At 52.8% G+C, this 16419-nt stretch overlaps 1 protein-coding gene across 2 annotated transcripts in view; it reads left to right on the top strand.

The window, feature by feature from the left end:
- EVPL (envoplakin) overlaps window positions 1-16419 on the top strand; it is a 31734-nt gene that overhangs the window by 10562 nt on the left and 4753 nt on the right. For both annotated transcript variants that reach the window (XM_062010951.1, XM_062010950.1), the window contains exons 3-21: window positions 2878-2977; window positions 3472-3626; window positions 4229-4352; window positions 5010-5135; window positions 5433-5471; window positions 6216-6377; window positions 6969-7076; window positions 7723-7818; window positions 8272-8397; window positions 9258-9404; window positions 9522-9676; window positions 11167-11276; window positions 12050-12231; window positions 12873-13051; window positions 13477-13615; window positions 14146-14339; window positions 14858-15008; window positions 15571-15654; window positions 15740-15850. In XM_062010951.1, the coding sequence (XP_061866935.1) occupies window positions 2878-2977; window positions 3472-3626; window positions 4229-4352; window positions 5010-5135; window positions 5433-5471; window positions 6216-6377; window positions 6969-7076; window positions 7723-7818; window positions 8272-8397; window positions 9258-9404; window positions 9522-9676; window positions 11167-11276; window positions 12050-12231; window positions 12873-13051; window positions 13477-13615; window positions 14146-14339; window positions 14858-15008; window positions 15571-15654; window positions 15740-15850 (2488 nt within the window). The remainder of the gene's footprint in view (window positions 1-2877; window positions 2978-3471; window positions 3627-4228; window positions 4353-5009; window positions 5136-5432; window positions 5472-6215; window positions 6378-6968; window positions 7077-7722; window positions 7819-8271; window positions 8398-9257; window positions 9405-9521; window positions 9677-11166; window positions 11277-12049; window positions 12232-12872; window positions 13052-13476; window positions 13616-14145; window positions 14340-14857; window positions 15009-15570; window positions 15655-15739; window positions 15851-16419) is intronic.

Here is a 16419-nt window from a genome sequence, read left to right as displayed (position 1 = left end):
CTCCCAGGATCTCATTATGCCTGATGTCAGTGTTCCTCAAGCATCCAGACTACTCTTTTGTGGACTCTGAAGTGGTTCAGCTGCCTGCAGGGCTGGAGAGCCACTGCCAGCCTGGCTACTGGCTACAGAGTCTCAATCAGAGGCTTCCTCCCTCAGCCAGTGTGGAGATCTCCTGGCTCTCTGCTCCAGGACATGCAGGAGAAGACCCTCTCTGCTCCTGAGATGATGTTCTCCAGGAAGCATCACTTCTTCCCTGAAGATCAGGTTGTTTGCAACAGCATCCTCAGTGCAGGCTGGGGCTGGGCAAGGCTGAGTCCCTGTGACTAGGAGGTTGCCAAAGGCTTTTCAGTCCACAGTTGTGTTGTGGCTTGGCCTAAACCAAGCTGATTGGTGTGTCCAGCCTTGTGATCAGAGAGATGAGGTGTCCTGATGTTTCCTTCAGCCAGGAAGGGATGCTGTCAGGAATAAGCAGCATTTTATTGGCAGTCTGCCCTGCCTGGGAAGGATGGGTCCTCACTTCTCCCCTCTTGCAGGAGTACAGTGGTATCCACAGTCACATCACAACAGGGCTCAAAGTGGACACTCCACTCATGTTCTCCCCAGGCAGGAGGTGAATGCAGCCAGAGCTCTGGGGTGGATGGTGCTGCTGTGGCGTGGGCAGAAGCGTCCATCCCCTGGGATGGCAGCCAGCCCGTGACTCACTCGCTCCTCCCCGTGCAGAGAGCAAGGCAAGAAATCTGGGTGGTGCTCAAGTATTTGCTCATGGGACACCACCTCATTCCAGGCGTGTCAGGGATGAGTGGGAGATTGTGTAACCTCCTGGGCAGGGGAGGCCTCCTGGGGCTTCCAGCCTGCCCAGGCTCCCGGGGACCGAGTCCTGGCTCTGTGCTGCTCCCATCCACCCTGTTGTGCTGGGGCTTGGGGCCAGCTTTCGTGTCTCTGAGCGCTGCAGCTTACCCCAGGAAAGGCATCTGTGGGGCACAGGCGGTGTAGAAGGGATGTTTAATGGGATATAAAAGGTTGTAGCAGATAGTGGTGCTTTGACTCCATCATCTCTGGAGTTAGACCCCATAGAAGAGGCTGTGGCTCCCCGGTCTCTGGAATTAGACCCTGTAGAAGGTGGCACTATCAGGGTGCAGCAGCCCCCTGTTTACTTTGCTGACGTGTTTTACAGGCAGGAAAGCTGAGGCATGGCCAGGAGATGCTGCCAACCCAGAGCTCCCAAGGGAGCTCCATGGAAGGCCTCACACCACCCTCATGGGAAACCAAACCCAGGGAGGAGTCAGAGCCAGGAGACAGGAGGATGTTGTGAGCAGGAGTGCTGGGGCTGTGCTTCCTCCAGAGTTACACTGGCTTGGTCAGGGTCAGCATGGGCTGAGCTGGCTGGAAACATGAGGTCTGTAGCATCCAAGCTTGGCTTGGGGTGACTGTAGCACTCACTGGCACTTTACAGTCACTTGGGGCTGTAACAAATGGGCATCCCAATATCTGCACTGGCCTTTGGTACGTGGCTGTAGCCACAGTGAGGAGCTGGAGCAATGACAGAGCCAATAAGGGAACCACTTCCCCCTGTTGTTTGCTGGATTTAGGAGTGAGGAGGGAAGCCACAGGGCTGCAGGGCAGATGTGGGTGGCTCTGCTGTGGGACATCACCTTTCTCTAACCTTCTTCCTCCACCAAAAAGATACCAGCCAGCTCTGAAGAAATGTCCCCCTCTCCAGCTGATTGCCCCATGCACTGTCCTGTTGTTGCTGCTCAGTCTCCTTCCTTCTGCTCTCAGACCCCAGAGTCGGCAGGTACCAGAGCTGTGCCTCTGCTGGGCTTTGTCCTATCAGCATTCTCATGTCTCTGGGTGCTGGGATCAGCCCCCACCCTCTGCCCAACCCCAGCTCCCTGCCTCGAGGGAAGGGCTGGCAGATGCCATTAGAAACAACAGGACACGAGGACAAAGGTGGCACCAAGGCTTGTGCATCCTCATGACAGGAGGCTTTGGGAACCACCCTGAGCCATCCTGCAGGCTGTCAGTGCTCCCTCATGACAGCACTGATGGAGTAAGGCCCTGGGACCCGTGGGTTGTGTGATGGCACACACCATGAGAGACAGTAGGGAACAGGCTGATGGGGACCTTCAGTGAATCTTCACTGGGGAGAGGGGGGCTGGCAGTTGTGCTGTGGCCCTGGGAGATTTGTCTCTGAGCCCTGAAAGCAGCACGACTGCAGCAGCCTACACAGTGCCCAGAGGGGCTTGTAGGCTGTGCAGCAAGTCCTTGTCCAGCCAAGCCCTGGGGTGGTGCTGGGCTCCCCAGCATCTCAGGGGGCTGAGCTGCAGAGCACTGTGTGTGAAACCAGACCAGGATGGCAGTTCTGGTTCAGGCTGAAGGACCTTCTCACCCACCTCTCTGCCCACCAGCAGCCAAGAGCAGGTGCCCAGGGAAGTGCCCCTGAGCAGGGTGTGTTGTGCTGCCTCTGCAGGGTGCTCTCCAGGCCTCCAGCTGTCTGTGCCTTTGGGTTTTCCCAACCCAGATGTGGTGTTGGTGCATTTGGGAGGCTTTTCTTTTTCCTCCTTCAATGCTTTCTGAATCTACACAAACTTTTTGAGCACCTGCAGTGTCGTGCAACAAGGAGCTGTGCAGATGAGCTGCAGATGAGTACCAAAAGCTGCTCAGTCTGAGCACACCACCTCTTGCCTTCACCTGGCTGAAGGCAACAGCCAAGGATTGACCACTTGTCTGCATCCCTGCCCTTGGCCACAGCTTTGACTCTTTCTTTGGAGGCCAGGAGGATGTTGGTGGAAACCACACCTGTGTCAGGTCTTTGGGCAGTGATGGAGAGGATGAGAATTGCCTTCACCCACCCCTCTGCTTTGCTCTCGTTCTCAGATCCTCAGCAAATGAGCTGACTGTGCTCATCTCCCGCATGCAGACGAATGCTGACCAGGTGGAGAAGGACATCTTGGAGACACAGTCCAGGCTCAAGCAGGTGAATTGTGGCAGAGAGTGGTGGGAAGGTGAAAGGCTTTGCCTAGAAATTCAGTGTCTAGGATAACAGGTTGGGTGTCTGCTCTGTGCATCAGCTTGCTGGTGCAGGTTTGGGGACTGATTCAAGGCTGGGGAGGAATAGAACACCTTGGCAAAGCCTCCCAGCCCCTGGGGCTGCATACTGTGGCCTCCCAGATTCAAGCCTCCGTGCTTTCTCCTCGGTGCCTCATGATTCCCACAGCCAAGGCTGTCTCACCTGCAGCAGCACAGCCAGGGGCTTCCCAGCAAGCCCAGAGGCAGGCAGCCAGCCTGACCCTGACCCACACTGGTCCCTGGGTGGGAGAGGTGCTGAAGCAGGTTGAGCATTTGCTCCCCAGCTGCACCTTTACACCAGGGTTCCTTTATGCTCCGTGTGTTGAGCATTCTCTGCCTTGGCCAAGGAGAATGTTGTGTGGTCCAACCAGGGTTTTTTTCTCCATCTTCACTGGTCTCCAGGATACCTGCAATCACCAGAAGAACAAGGCTTTTGAGTTCCAGACAGAGAATGCCAGGAATCTGAAGGAAGCAGAGACTCTGCTGAAGGACCTCTTTCTAGATGTGGACCGTGCCAAGCGACTGAAACACCCTCAAGCTATTGAGATAGAGAAAGAGTGAGTGCAGTGGGGGAGAACTGGTGTGATGGGGGCACTGAACAACTGGGAACCCTCCCCAGATGACTGAGCTTCAGTCATTGCCATGAGAGTTAGAGTTTCACCTTTCTTCCCATAGATTTTATCCTTAAAATCAAGGCTTCTGCCAATATATTGGAAAAGATAACAGTGTGTAAGGTGGCTGCCAGTGATGACTCAGTGTTACCTGGGAGCTCTTGTAAAAGATGCCAGAGCTCAAATGTGGCCCTAGGGCAAATCCCCTTTTCTGAAGTGAATGCCTTTCATTCAGGCAAGCAGAGATGGGTGTTCCAGCTGGCCTCTGGTATTTTGCTGCCCTTCAGTCTCCAGTCCTTCTAGGTGGGAATCAGAGGGAAGAGTTGTTTCCTAGCTGAGAAGGGATAGCTCTGATCTCCCTGCAGCTTCCTCCTGGGTTGTAATTCCTGAGACATCCCTGGAGATGGAGAACACCAGGACAAGCCAGGGTCACAAAGGGACAGCAAAGTAGCCTGGGTCTTATGAGTGAAATTTGAGCTTCACAAACCCCCCCTTGGTTCTCCTGCTTCCAAACTGACAGAGAGACGTGTGCCTTTTCTCCTTGGCAGCATCCAGCAGCTCCATGACCGTGTGACACAGCTGTGTGCAGAGTACCGGGCCCTCTATGAGCAGCTGAACATCCCTGATGTGGGACCCAGGGTAGACTGGGGCAGGATCCTGGACCAAAAGAGGGTAACAGCAGCTGGTTTGAATTCTATCTCCCAACCCCTACAAGGGCTGATAATGTCTGCTCTTGCCTGTGAGGCTCTGCCATCCATCCTGTGCTCAGCATCATGCAGGAGTGTTGGGGGTGGTGGAAGTAGCTCTGGGTAGGAGAAGGAATCTCCTCCCACCTCTTGAAATCCTCTGGAAGACCCTCTTGGTTGACACCTTCAGATTAAGAGCTACCAGAGGAGTATCATGTGGGAATGCACTGCTGTGTGTTGTAAGGATGGAGAAGGTGATGTGCTCAGTGACTTCATGGCCCTACATCCTCAGATTTTGTGCTGCAAGGTCTTGGGTATGTGCAGTGCCCAGTTTGGAGTCAACTTATATTCCCTTGCAAGCTGGATGCTAACCATGGCTGTCTGCTGCATGGCCCTGTGGGAAAGGTGGCTGGTTCAGCTTGGGTTGGTACACCAGGGTTGTATGGCCTGGTTATCTTTGCCCTTATGTGTGGCTGGGGAAATGACAACCTACAGCAATCACAGTAAACAGTGATGAGATCCCTTCCTTTCCTCCCAGACTGGTATCAGATAGCAGATCCTTTCATACCCTGCCAGTACTCCCTGGGGTTTCCCCCTGAAAGAAAGTCTCGTGCTTTAGTCTCTGCCTCACTCCTTTGCACAGAAACAAGTCGAGGCGGGGCAGTACGGCCCTGGCATGTCAGAGCTGGAAAAGCAAATAGCTGAGCACAACATCCTCCAGAAGGAGATTGAAGCCTATGGCCTCCAGATCAAGAACCTCCACTCTGAGGTAAGGCATCCTCCATCCCCTGCCTGTTCCTGTTGGCTTCACTCAGGGCTCTGTGTGACGGCCCACGTGTCCCATCTGCTCCTCTGCACGGGGAATATCCCCCCTTGATCTGCAGAGGGCATGGGGAGATCTGAACTCGGACAGATCAAGCCAGGCAGGGGCCAGGGAAGTGGTTCCTGAATGGTTTTTAAAGCACCTCCCACAAATCATCTCATCAGCATCTACCACATGTTTTGGTAATGGCTTTTTTCTTTCTCTTTTTTTTCCCCCATTGGTCTTGGCTGTGTTGTAACCCAGGATGTGGCAGATTTAAAAAGCCAGTACAAGGACTTGCTGGTAAGCTTCTCAGTGGTTTTCTGACAGATGGGGTCATATAGAACAGTAACACCACCCCTGAGGGACAGGGAATACCCAGCCCAGGGCAGGAGCTACCTCTGGTCTTGCACAGTGAATTTGTGTCCCTCATCTTTCCCTATTTCCTCACCTTGCAATGGGTGTAAATTAAAAGCATGCTTGCTGCTCCCAGGGTAATGCTGTGGGTGAGATCTGTGTCTCCCCTTTCTTGGATCATGGGTCTGCCTATGTGTCCATGAGCAGTGTTACAGATACAGCAGCTGGAAGCCCTGTCCTGGCACACATACTGTTCCAAGTCACCACTGAAAATGTTGAGGCTTGCACTGATCCCTATCAAGGGCTCCAGAGAGGAAATGAGCAGTTGGAGCAAAGGAGTTGGCTTACAAGAAGGTCCTGGGTTTGTTCATCTGGGCCAGTAAAAGGTTAATGCTGAAGGATGGCTCTTGTGAGAAACACAGCAGAGCTGGGGCAGCTCTCAGACTGCCCGAGGCACCAGCCCACACCTGGGATTCTGGTTAGACAAACATATCCTGTCTGTGAAGGAGGGAAAGGGATCAGCAGCCCCGCTGCATAAGAGCAAGTAGGGGCAGATGTTCCCCCAAGGTCTCTGGAAATCTGCTGGTGGATGTGCAATGTGAGCAGGGTCCTGGGGAGGAGCAGGGGGAGGGGAAAGGGTGTCCTCAGCCTGAGCACCAATGCTGTCTCTCTCCTGTGTGCACGGGGCAGAAATCCTCCATCTGGCGTGGGCAGAGCCTGGGCAGCCTGTACCACCACCTCCAGGGCTGCACCAAGGAGCTGGGGTACCTGACAGAGCAGCAGACCAAGATCTTGAAGCAGGACTGGAGTGACCAGATGATGGACGTGGAGAGTGTGCGCCTGGAGTACGAGGTGAAGCTCCTGGGGGATGCAGCGTGTCTTGGCTGTCAGAGGCTGGCTGAGCCCAGCCTGTGGGATCTGCAGGGTGGATCCAGCCCCCTGCACATCCAGCATCTGCCTGCTGCTTCCCCAACATAGCCTGGGAGTGCTGGGTACAGAAACAGAACAGGAGGTGCTCCGGGTCCAGCCTGGAGTTAAGGATGAACCCTTCTGTGTGTCTCCTGCGGTGCCCTGAGCTGGCACGTGGGATCATACATCAGAGAGTGGCTGGGGAGGCTCTCCATGGTCAGAGGGGAGGGAAGGGCCCAGCATCTGCCTCAGTGTCCAAAGAACAACACCCAGTGACTGCTACATGCCAGCACTAGGAAAAAGAGAGGGATAATTGCTTAGGAAAATGCTCCTGGAATGAACACCCTGATGCTCTCTGGGGCCCAAGCGTGTCTAATTTGGTTTAGCTTTGCCTAACCTCTTATTTTTTTAAAAGCAAAGATAGATGTCTATGCTTTGAGAGCCTTTTCTCTGCTACATGGGATTTGGTGCCCCAGGAGATTGCTCTCTGCTCTCTGAATGCTCCCATGGCCATGAAGTTCTCTTCCTCTTCAGGATTTCAAGTCCAACGAGCTGCTCAGACAGGAGGAGTTTGTGAACCATCTTCAGGATGATGGGGACAGGATGATTGAGCTGAAACACCCAGCTATCAAGCCTATCCAGGTAGGGAAAGGGGGTCTTCTTTCAAACCCTGTAAGACAACAAGAATGTCTCTGTACATCAAGAGCCAGGAGGCAGGTTGGAAGAGACCTCTTCACCTCTTCTGCAGAGCTGCTTTGTTGCTTTTTCCTGCACCAACTGTACTGCAGCATCTTGCTGCCCACTCCAGTCCTATGAGGAAGCTGAGGGCAGTGCAGGATCTTCACCCCTTCAGAAATCTCCAGGAGATTGTAGCTAACATCTGTGTGCTGGAACCTGGTGCTCAGATATGGTTGATGCAGCTACATTCACACTGCTTTGAAACTGCATCTGTGGCCTTTCCCAAGTGAAACCAGCTCCCAATCTCCAAGACTCTATTTCCAAACCTTCAGACATAGTGACAACCTGAGGTGGGCTCTCAGCCACCAGCATCACTGGATCTGAGACCCTCTGAGGAATAGTAGCTGTGCCAGAAATGGTGTATGAGCCAGATCCTTGTCAGGGAATGTCCTTGCTTAGGCTCAGCATCAGGCAGTGCCTGGACATAGCTTTGTCTCTGCTCATCACTCTGCTTTTCCTTTGATTTGTGGGACTTTTGGGGAAAGGAGACTGGTGGTGGGGGTGGCAGGTCTAGCTGGAGTCCACCAGGTCATGCTCTGTCCCACCACAGGCTCACCAGGAAGCTCTGAAGAATGAGTGGCAAAATTTCCTGAATCTCTGCATTTGTCAGGAGAGTCAACTGAAAAGTGTGGAGAGCTATAAGAAGGTAAAAAGCAATGAGGAGAGCACGGGCCATGGGGCTGCAGGGTCAGGCCAGAGAGGGAAGACTGGAAGGAGAGGATGGGAGGTCCTTTGCTTGCACCCAGTCAGGGTGTTTCGAGGAAATGCCCCCCAAATCACAGTCCTTTAGTGTTGCAGTGAAGGACTGTCTCTCAGCTCATCTCCTCAGCCCTGCTGTGTTGGTGTGCTGGCTTGGATAGAGGGACAGGGGAAGGTTTGCTCACTGTTGTTACCTGAGACCTGTCTGTTCATTGGGATTATTTGCCTGTGGCTCAGGTGATGGAGAGTTCTTGTCCAAGCACATGCTCAGAGGGTGGTCTGTAAGGTCTTATGAGTTCCAGACAGGGTGAGAGGGATACTGGGAACTGAGAGATTCCCCTTAGACTTGAAGACAGTAATATCCTCTCATCCTTGACTCTTTTCCTATACATACGTCCAGTTCCAGGATGATGCTGAGGCTGTGAGCCGCTCCTTGAAGAAGATGAACTCTGACCTGGACACCAAATACAGCAAGCTCAACAAAGACAGCCCTGGGCTGGTGTCAGATCTGCTGTTTCAGATGGAGGTGAGGTCTTCAGGGCTGGTGGTACTAGCCAGACTTAAAGTGCAGACCATACGTTGCACCCTCCCCAGTAAATAACAATGGGGAATGGGAGGAGGTGGGTGAGTAACCCTACTGGGACAGCTCATCCCAGCTCTGTGCTAGGGAGGGAGAAACCCATGGCAGTGCCATACTGAGTCTCTGTAGCCCCAGAAGGTCCATTCAGTAACCCCTGGGAAGGCACTGGTGTCCATCAGTGGCACACAGCCAGGCCCCAGTTCACCATCAGAGGAAAGAAGTGCAGGGAGGAGCTGCGTGTTCTCCTAAATGTGACACACTTGGGTTAGAGAGCCAGCAAAGAGGGTGAGCTGCTGTCATCCAGGCAGGGGAGAAAGGTCTTCCCGTCTCCTCAGCATTTCCATGAGTCAAGGGTGAGAATAAAGACGTGGCCTGAAGGGTGGGATGCAGATGGGAAAGGGCCGTTTGCCCAGGGACATGTTGAACACGGTATTTTCCTGTGCACACGGCGCATTTTGCTCCCAGGAGGTGCCGGGCGTTTGGTACCTTCTGATACTGGAATCCAGCCACCTCTTGGCAGGTCTCTGTTCTGTTTCTGAGAAGACAAACTTCTCCAGGGGATTTGACAGTGTGAGATCACCAAGGTTATCTCAGGCTGTGCCTTCTGCTGTGAGGGAGATCCAAAAGGGTTGATAATGAAAAGGGAAGAAGGGATATGGAGGGGTCAAGAACAGAACAACTGGCTCCATCCCAGCAGTGAGCACACAAGGATGGAAAACTGACCCCAGCATACACACTGTAGTGGGACCCTTCCCCTCCTCATCCAGGCCCAGGTCACAACCACTGTCCTTCCCTGTTTTGTGCAGAATGAGGAGAAGGCACTGAAGCAGGCAGAGAAGAGCATCGCTGACCTGAAGAGAAGGAGCAAAGACATCAGTCCACTGAAGTTACGCAGGACACGTCCCTCCCAGAACCTCACCTTGGACACCCTCTGTGACTGGGATGCTGGGGAGGTGAGGCAGGCAACTGCATTCTTCTTTGGTTGCTCTGGATCTTGGCTCCATGGTGGGAGGAACTGGCCTAGTTCCAGAAAGTCAAGCCTTTCACTGGGTTTTGTGTCCTTGTGCCAGGTGCAGCTGACCAGAGGTGATAAGTACACTCTGAAGGACAACAGCAACCCAGAGATGTGGGTGGTGCAGAGCAGCACTGGCGTGGTCCAAGAGGCACCATCAGCTTGCTTCTCCATCCCTCCACCAGACCATGAGTCCATAGAGAAGGTCAATGGGTGAGTCTGCAGTGGAGAACCTGACCCACACAGATGTTCAAACTTGCTCTTAGGTCATAGCCAGCCAGACTGCCTCAGCTGCAGAGAAACGGCAGCTTGGAACAGACCTCTTGAATGTCTAGCACAAAATCTCTCCTGGAGGATTGTTCCCTGCACCCAAGTCCAGGTTCCTGCCATTCCTTGACAGCCCTGCATGCTGCATGGACCTGGCTGTCAAAGAGTTTTCTGGCAGTCAGGCTCGATTTCTTCACTCAAACATGTGACTCTCCCTTGGTTTGACTAAATTCATTGCTGAATCAGTCTGGAGCTTGGGACTTGCCAAACAAGATAGAGTTATCTGTGGTATCTCCTCTCAGCCAGCCCCAGCTGGAGACTGAGGAATGTTCCCTGAACCACAGTGCAGTCTGCTGCCTGGTCGCTCAGTCAGCTCCTGTGCTTCCCACCTGATGGGATGGTGGTGCAGGGAGCTTGGGCATTACCTTGGTAATCAAGTCCCCGGGTGCTTGGATGAATCTCAGTGCTCAAGTGCTGTGCAAAGGCCCACAGCCCAGATTCAGTTGCTTGGGCATGCCTGTGGTGGGAGCTTGGGTCCCCAGCCACATGGATGTGATTACTTCATTGTGTTGCTCTTCTCCTCTTGTCCCAGCTCACTGAATCTTTTGGATTTAGGGGTTTCACTTGTGTTTTAAAATGGAAATGAAAACACTTGCAAAGTCCTCCTGGATTACAGCTCTGCAGGTGTTGCCTGGAAAACTCTTGCCCCTTTTCAGGCCACATCTGACAGATTGTTTCATTTCCAGGTGTTTGCTTCCATTCCTACACACAAAATGTTTACCTCTGCTTTATTTCCCAGCCTGTTCCTCCATTCAGTCCCTCTGCATTGAGCTACATTCTGGCCCTGCAGAGGGACAGCCCTTGTCTCACAACAGCCAGGCTGGGACTTGCTGGTTTTAGTGCACAGAGTTTGAGTGGAGCAGGAGTGTGAACTAGCCTGGGACTTCAAAGGCCTCTCCTGCTGATTCCATCAGTCTTTTCTCACCCAGAGAGTTTTTTTGGTCCTTCCAGAAATGACCCCTCCTACTGATCCCAGCTATAGTTTCATTAGAAGTGAATCATCCTTAAGAATGGGACTTGGCATTTCTGGTGCAGCAGCCACTTGTACTCACCTCCACTGAAGCTGCAAAATGCATCAGTGATGGGAAATAAATCTCCAGCTTTGAGCTTCTCTCTGCTGAGAGCTGGAAATGCTGTCTCCACTGGGAGAAAACCAACCAGCTGGTCTTGCTCCTGTCCCCTTCCCTAAACGACATCTCTGAGTTGTAACAGGCTGCAGTCTCCCAGCCTGCCCCTGATGTTGGGAGGACTTTCCCCTGGCCATGGGGCCACCTTCCCTGGCAGAGGCATGAAGATGCTCCTGGGCTGGGCTGTGACAAGGTGTGCTCAGCACAGCAGGTCCCACCGTGGCTGATGCTGCTCCTCTCTGCTCACAGGCTGGAAGAGGAGCTGAAGGTGGTGAAGCAGAAGCGAGCGGCTGTTCAGAGCACCCTGAGGCGCAGTCACAAGGAGCAGGTTCAGCCCAGCCAGGAGGGCACAGCAGTGGGTGAGTGAAGCTCTCTCCAAAGAAAGCCTCTGCCCCTGTACCTCCCCTGCAGAGCTGCCAGAGCTGGCTGGGAGCAAAGCAGTCACCCAGGCAGGCAGAGGTACCTGCAGGTCAGTATGAGGATGCCTCTGCTCTATGGGAAAGGGCAGCCAATGGCAGAACCTGACTCCTGATGCTACCCAGGAGTCTCAGGCAATCAGTTGCCTATTGCCCTTTATAAACCTCTGAGATTGACTCAGCTCAATCAATGGTTGTAGGAGGATGTACCTGTGCAGAAGACTTAATTAAACCTTCTTTGGGATCTGGATCCCTTGCAGTTCTCTTCCCTAGCTCAGGGCTGTGGAATAAGCAGGCAGCCATGGCTAAATCCCAGCCTCTGGCTGTGTGACTCCCACAGCTGCAGTTCAAAAGCTCCCAGGAAAGCTGAGCAGGGATGTATCTGCATGTCAGCACAGGGCTGTCTTTGTCCCTCCTTTGGGCCTGAGCTCTGGCTGGCCAGGGCAGAGCTAAAGCCATGGGAAGGCACAAGCATGTGCACAACGCTCTGCTGATGAAAACTGAATCTTTTGTGGTTGTATCAAAACCCCATTCTTAGGAGAAGCCTGTGTGCTTCAGAACTGGCAAAACACAAAGGCAGCAGAGCTTTGCAGCAGGCCTCTCATGAGAAGGAGCTGGAGCTTTAGGGCCATGGGAAAGGTGCAGGACAGGGCCATGTACAAGACTGGGATGGGAGATGAGAAATGGGGATTAATCTCAGATGTGTCTCACTGCAGCTTCATCCAGGAGCCCTCCTGTTGTCCAAGATGATCCCAAAGCTGACCAGCTGCTCGGCAGCCTGGATCGTGTTGGCAAAGACCTGTTTCAGGTAGAGAAGGAGGTCTTGAACCGAGTGAGGTCTCCAGTGAACTACAGTGACCCCACAGATGACCTTGCCAGGAGGATCAAACACCAGCAGGTGGGTGCTGCTGCAGGTGGGTTGGAGTAGGAAGAGTTTGGGAGAGGACATAAGCTGGAGTTTGGTAATGGACATGAGCTGGAACACAAGGAGAAACTCTTTTGCTGCTGAGGTGAGGGAGCCCTGGCCCAGGCTGCCCAGGGAGGGTGTGGAGGCTCCTTCTTGGGAGGTTTCCAACCCCACCTGGACCCTGTGCCCCTGATGGAGGGGAAGCTGCTTTAGCAGGGGCTTGGGCTGGATGAGCTCTGCAGGGCCCTTCCCACCCCCACCATCCTGGGATTCTGTGAAAAGAGGCAGTGGGCCCCACTCTGGAGCCCCACTCCTTTCCTCTGAGATAGTGTCTGGGTCTGTAATAGTTCAGCATGGTACGTCTTCATCTGTGAGTATTTACCCATCCCTGGGAGAAAGATACAATCAGGCAGGCAGGGTTCTTCCATCTCTATCTGTTTGGATCTCTTTCCCACCCTCTGCCATTGCCAGACAGCTGCAGCCTCGATGGGGCTGTGCCCCAGGGGCCAAGTGCCTATGGGAGGGCTGCCGCACCCTTAGCCCGCAGCAAAATCCAGCCCCAGGGAGGACACGTTTTGGCAACAGCACTGTTATGACTGTGTTGGTGACTCTGCTCCCATCTGATGTGCCAGGAAACAACAAAGAAACTTGAGAACCTGGGGGTGGCCAAAGATGCCTTGCAGAAGGAGTGTGAGACCTACCTTTCCAAGAAACCCACCAGCACCGCAGCTTCCCAGCTCCCTGTCACGTTGAACGCCCTCAGGAGCAAATACAATGATGTCAATATGCTCTCCAGCCTGTACAACGAGAAGTGAGTGATGATGGCAGGGCCTGATGGGGATGAGAGGAGGAAATTCTTGCACACAACTGTCAATGTAGAACCATGAAATAAAATGCTTTTGGTCTTAAATGGGTGTTGGTGGAGATCCATCCAGCAGTGCAGGTTAGAAACCTCCCATCCATTGTCAAAGGCACCTCTGAAGGAGTTCCTGTGTGTACTCTGTCACCAGATCCCCCCACTGTGGAAAGTCCACCACAATGGGTATGTGTCCCAGCTCTGCTGTGTGTGGTGAAATGCAACATATGTGACCTTTGGGCACCATGACAGGGATGTGAATGCATGTTGCTTGTTCTCTGGCATGCTGCAGAAGCTCTGATGTTAAATGAGCTCATACATGTAAAAGAGAAAAGAGGGGAGTCTTCTGTAGCTAACCTTGTCATTTTTCTTTTGCCCAGGGCTAAGGCTGCCTTGAACCTGGAGACTCAGATTGAGAACACAGACAAGATTGTCAGCACATTTGAGGCCAAGCTGGCTCAGGATAGCATCATTCCTGCATCCCCTAATGCTCTGCAGGACAGGGCCAATGATCTGCAGGTAAGAGGACATCAGGCTCTTAGTTAAGGGAAGGAGATTTCTGAGCTCAGGCAGCAATGGTGGGGAGATGGACTTTGCTTACTTGAGTGTTCCAAGGCACCAGTGATTAAGCTTTTCAAAGGACTTGTTCTTTAAAGGCTTTATGTTGGTGTTGCAGGCTGAGCTGTGCTTGCTGGCCAGCAAAAAGCTCTCTCTCTCAGGTTACCTTTAGCATCCCTAAAATACATGATGAACCCCTTGGCATCTGACCTGTGTTGCTCAGCCTCACACCCATCCCTATTCTTTCCTGCCCCAAATGTCCCAGCCCCGTCATTCACACTCACTTTCCCTTTCCCCAAACTTCTCCCTTATGCGCTATGCACAGTCCAAATCATCTTCTTTACTGAGCAAGCCTCGTTGCTCCCTCTCTCCCATGCTGTATGGCTGTCTTGGAGAGCCTGACTAGCCCCCCAGGTGCTGCACAGTTGGCCACAGTGGGAGGGTATTTCTGACTGATGTAAACCTGGGGGTGTATTTTTTTACCCCTGCAGAAGATGAGGCGGGACCTGGTGGCCCAAGAGGGCTGTGTGCTGAAGCTGAACAGGGGGCTCAAAGATGCTGAGCACAGCTGCAGCGCCGTGCAGAACAACTTCCAGGAGTACTGCCCTGACCTGCCCCGGCAGAAGCGGGAGGTGCAGCTCCTCAACGATCGCTACCACGCTGTCGCAGACCAGCTGGACCAGCGGTGAGCAGTCGTGGTGCCTTCTCTGCTTCCTCTTAGCTAACACAGACCACAGTTTGTCAGAGTCTCAAGAGTATGTTCTTCATTGCAGGGCTCTGATCTTGACCACCCCACTGTAATACTGGGGACCGGGTCTGTCATGTTGTGTGGTTGTCACCTGCCTATGCATGGCACAGGCTTTCAACTTCCAGATAGCTGTGAGAAGTCAGCAGCTGACTGCTGGCCTCTGCCTGACCCAGTGACACCCAGACTGACCCTGGTACTTAAATGCTTCTTGCAGGCATTGCTGCTGGTTGCCTGCCTCTTTCCTTCTGTCATTCCTCAGGTTGTGTTCATGTTGCAGTAGCAAACCTGGTTTGCACAGAGTCGTGCTCCCCACGCAGGGACCAGTTGTCACTCCCTTGTTTTTGTTATCTTGGAGTTTGCTGTGGTGACATTCTCAGCCTGATGTCTCTTTAGGTATTTGCACATTGATCTTTGCCCTTCCTCTTAATGTTCCTGTTCCACTTTGCACTGTGCAGAGAGAAGACACTCAGAAATATCAGCCTTACCTACCAGCAGTTCCAAAACTCCAATGAGAACCTGATGTTCTGGATGAACAACCTACCCAAGCACCAAGTGAAGACCACCGATGGCCCAAGCCAGATCAATTACAAGCTGCAGGCACAGAAGGTGTGTTCCAGGGCCAGTGGCAACCTGTAACATTACAGGGAGAGGGGAATTTGCTTATGAACAGTATGCAAAACAGTACCAACCAGCTCCCAGTTGTGTGCTCCACCTGTCACAGTGAATGAACCAGAACAAGGAGACAAAGGGTTGCAGTCCACAGACAATGTATCTTGCCCTGCTGGTGTCCTCATCTGTGCTAGTTACCCCCAGGCTGATATCATCTCCATGGAGGGAAACCACCCTCCATCTTGAAAGATTGCACCTCGGGCTGAGATGTTGCATGTGGGTCCTGCATCTTTCTCTCCTTGAGCAGATTCTAAGCTATCTCAGACGATGAGATGTGGAGCTCTCTGTGTTGGCTGGTATTTATCTCATACATGATAAATCAGTGTGGCAGGTCCTGGGCACGGGAGAGTGCTGCTCAGGTAGTCTAAAGCCATAGAGACTCTTCCTAAATGTGTTCTTGTTCTCACTGTTCCCTCCAGTACTAAGCTGTGCTACTGCTCTTGGCTGTAAGAGTATTACTGCTTTGCTATATTTACCATCACATGTGTGTGTCCTGCAGAGGCTGGTGGAGGAGATCAAAAGCAAAGAGCCCGAGAGGGATGCAGTGGTCAGACTATCCCGGAACGTGCAGTCCACGCTCAATGTAAGGCTGGGTTTTCCCATGTTGCACTCCCTTAGTGTCCCACCTCAGAGATCCCAGCTGATTCTTCTGTTTCTGCTCTGAACAGAACTATGAGCTCCAAGCAGGCAAATACAGCTCATCTCTGGACCCTTCCCTGACTGACTTTGCTGCAAAGAGGCTGCGTGTGACCCCCCTACAAGAAAGCATCCAGGCCCAGGTAAGATGAAGGCAGCCTAGCTCTGTATGTAATCCTCATGTCTTCTGCAAGGCTTTAATCCACTCTTACAACCACAGCTGATCGTGGTCCTTATCTCAAGAACAAATGTCATCAGGGATCTCTTGGTGGGGCAAAGCATCACATGAGATCCAGAATTTGATCCAGTGTTTCTGGTACCTTTGGGTGAGATTCGTGGTGAAGCCTCCTTACCATATTGTGGCTGAAGATAAAACTTGGTCCTGTCTCCACACACCTACCCTGTGAGCCAGAGCTCCTGTGTGCTCTTCCCAATTACACTCCAGTTCTCCTGCATCACCTCAGGCTATTTGCCAACTGCCATCCATGTATGGCCCAAGGTGAATTTGGAAGCCTGGACCCTGTGTAGGCATCTAACAGGCATTCAAGTAAAGGGGATCTCCTACATGAGTCCTTAGGCTCTGTGCCTTTAGAAAGTCAGATGTGAAGGCACTAATCCCTGGAATAGTGTGGTACACAAAGAACACCTGGGTGAAAGGAGAGGTGGGACAGTGCCATGCAGCAGGCCCGTGTCAGGGTGAGAGGGACAAGGC

This window comes from Colius striatus, chromosome 18 (assembly GCF_028858725.1).
Source record: "Colius striatus isolate bColStr4 chromosome 18, bColStr4.1.hap1, whole genome shotgun sequence".
Lineage (NCBI taxonomy): Eukaryota > Metazoa > Chordata > Aves > Coliiformes > Coliidae > Colius > Colius striatus.
The sequence above is the reverse complement of the archived record's forward strand: the minus strand, read 5'-3'. Positions and strand labels throughout refer to the sequence as shown.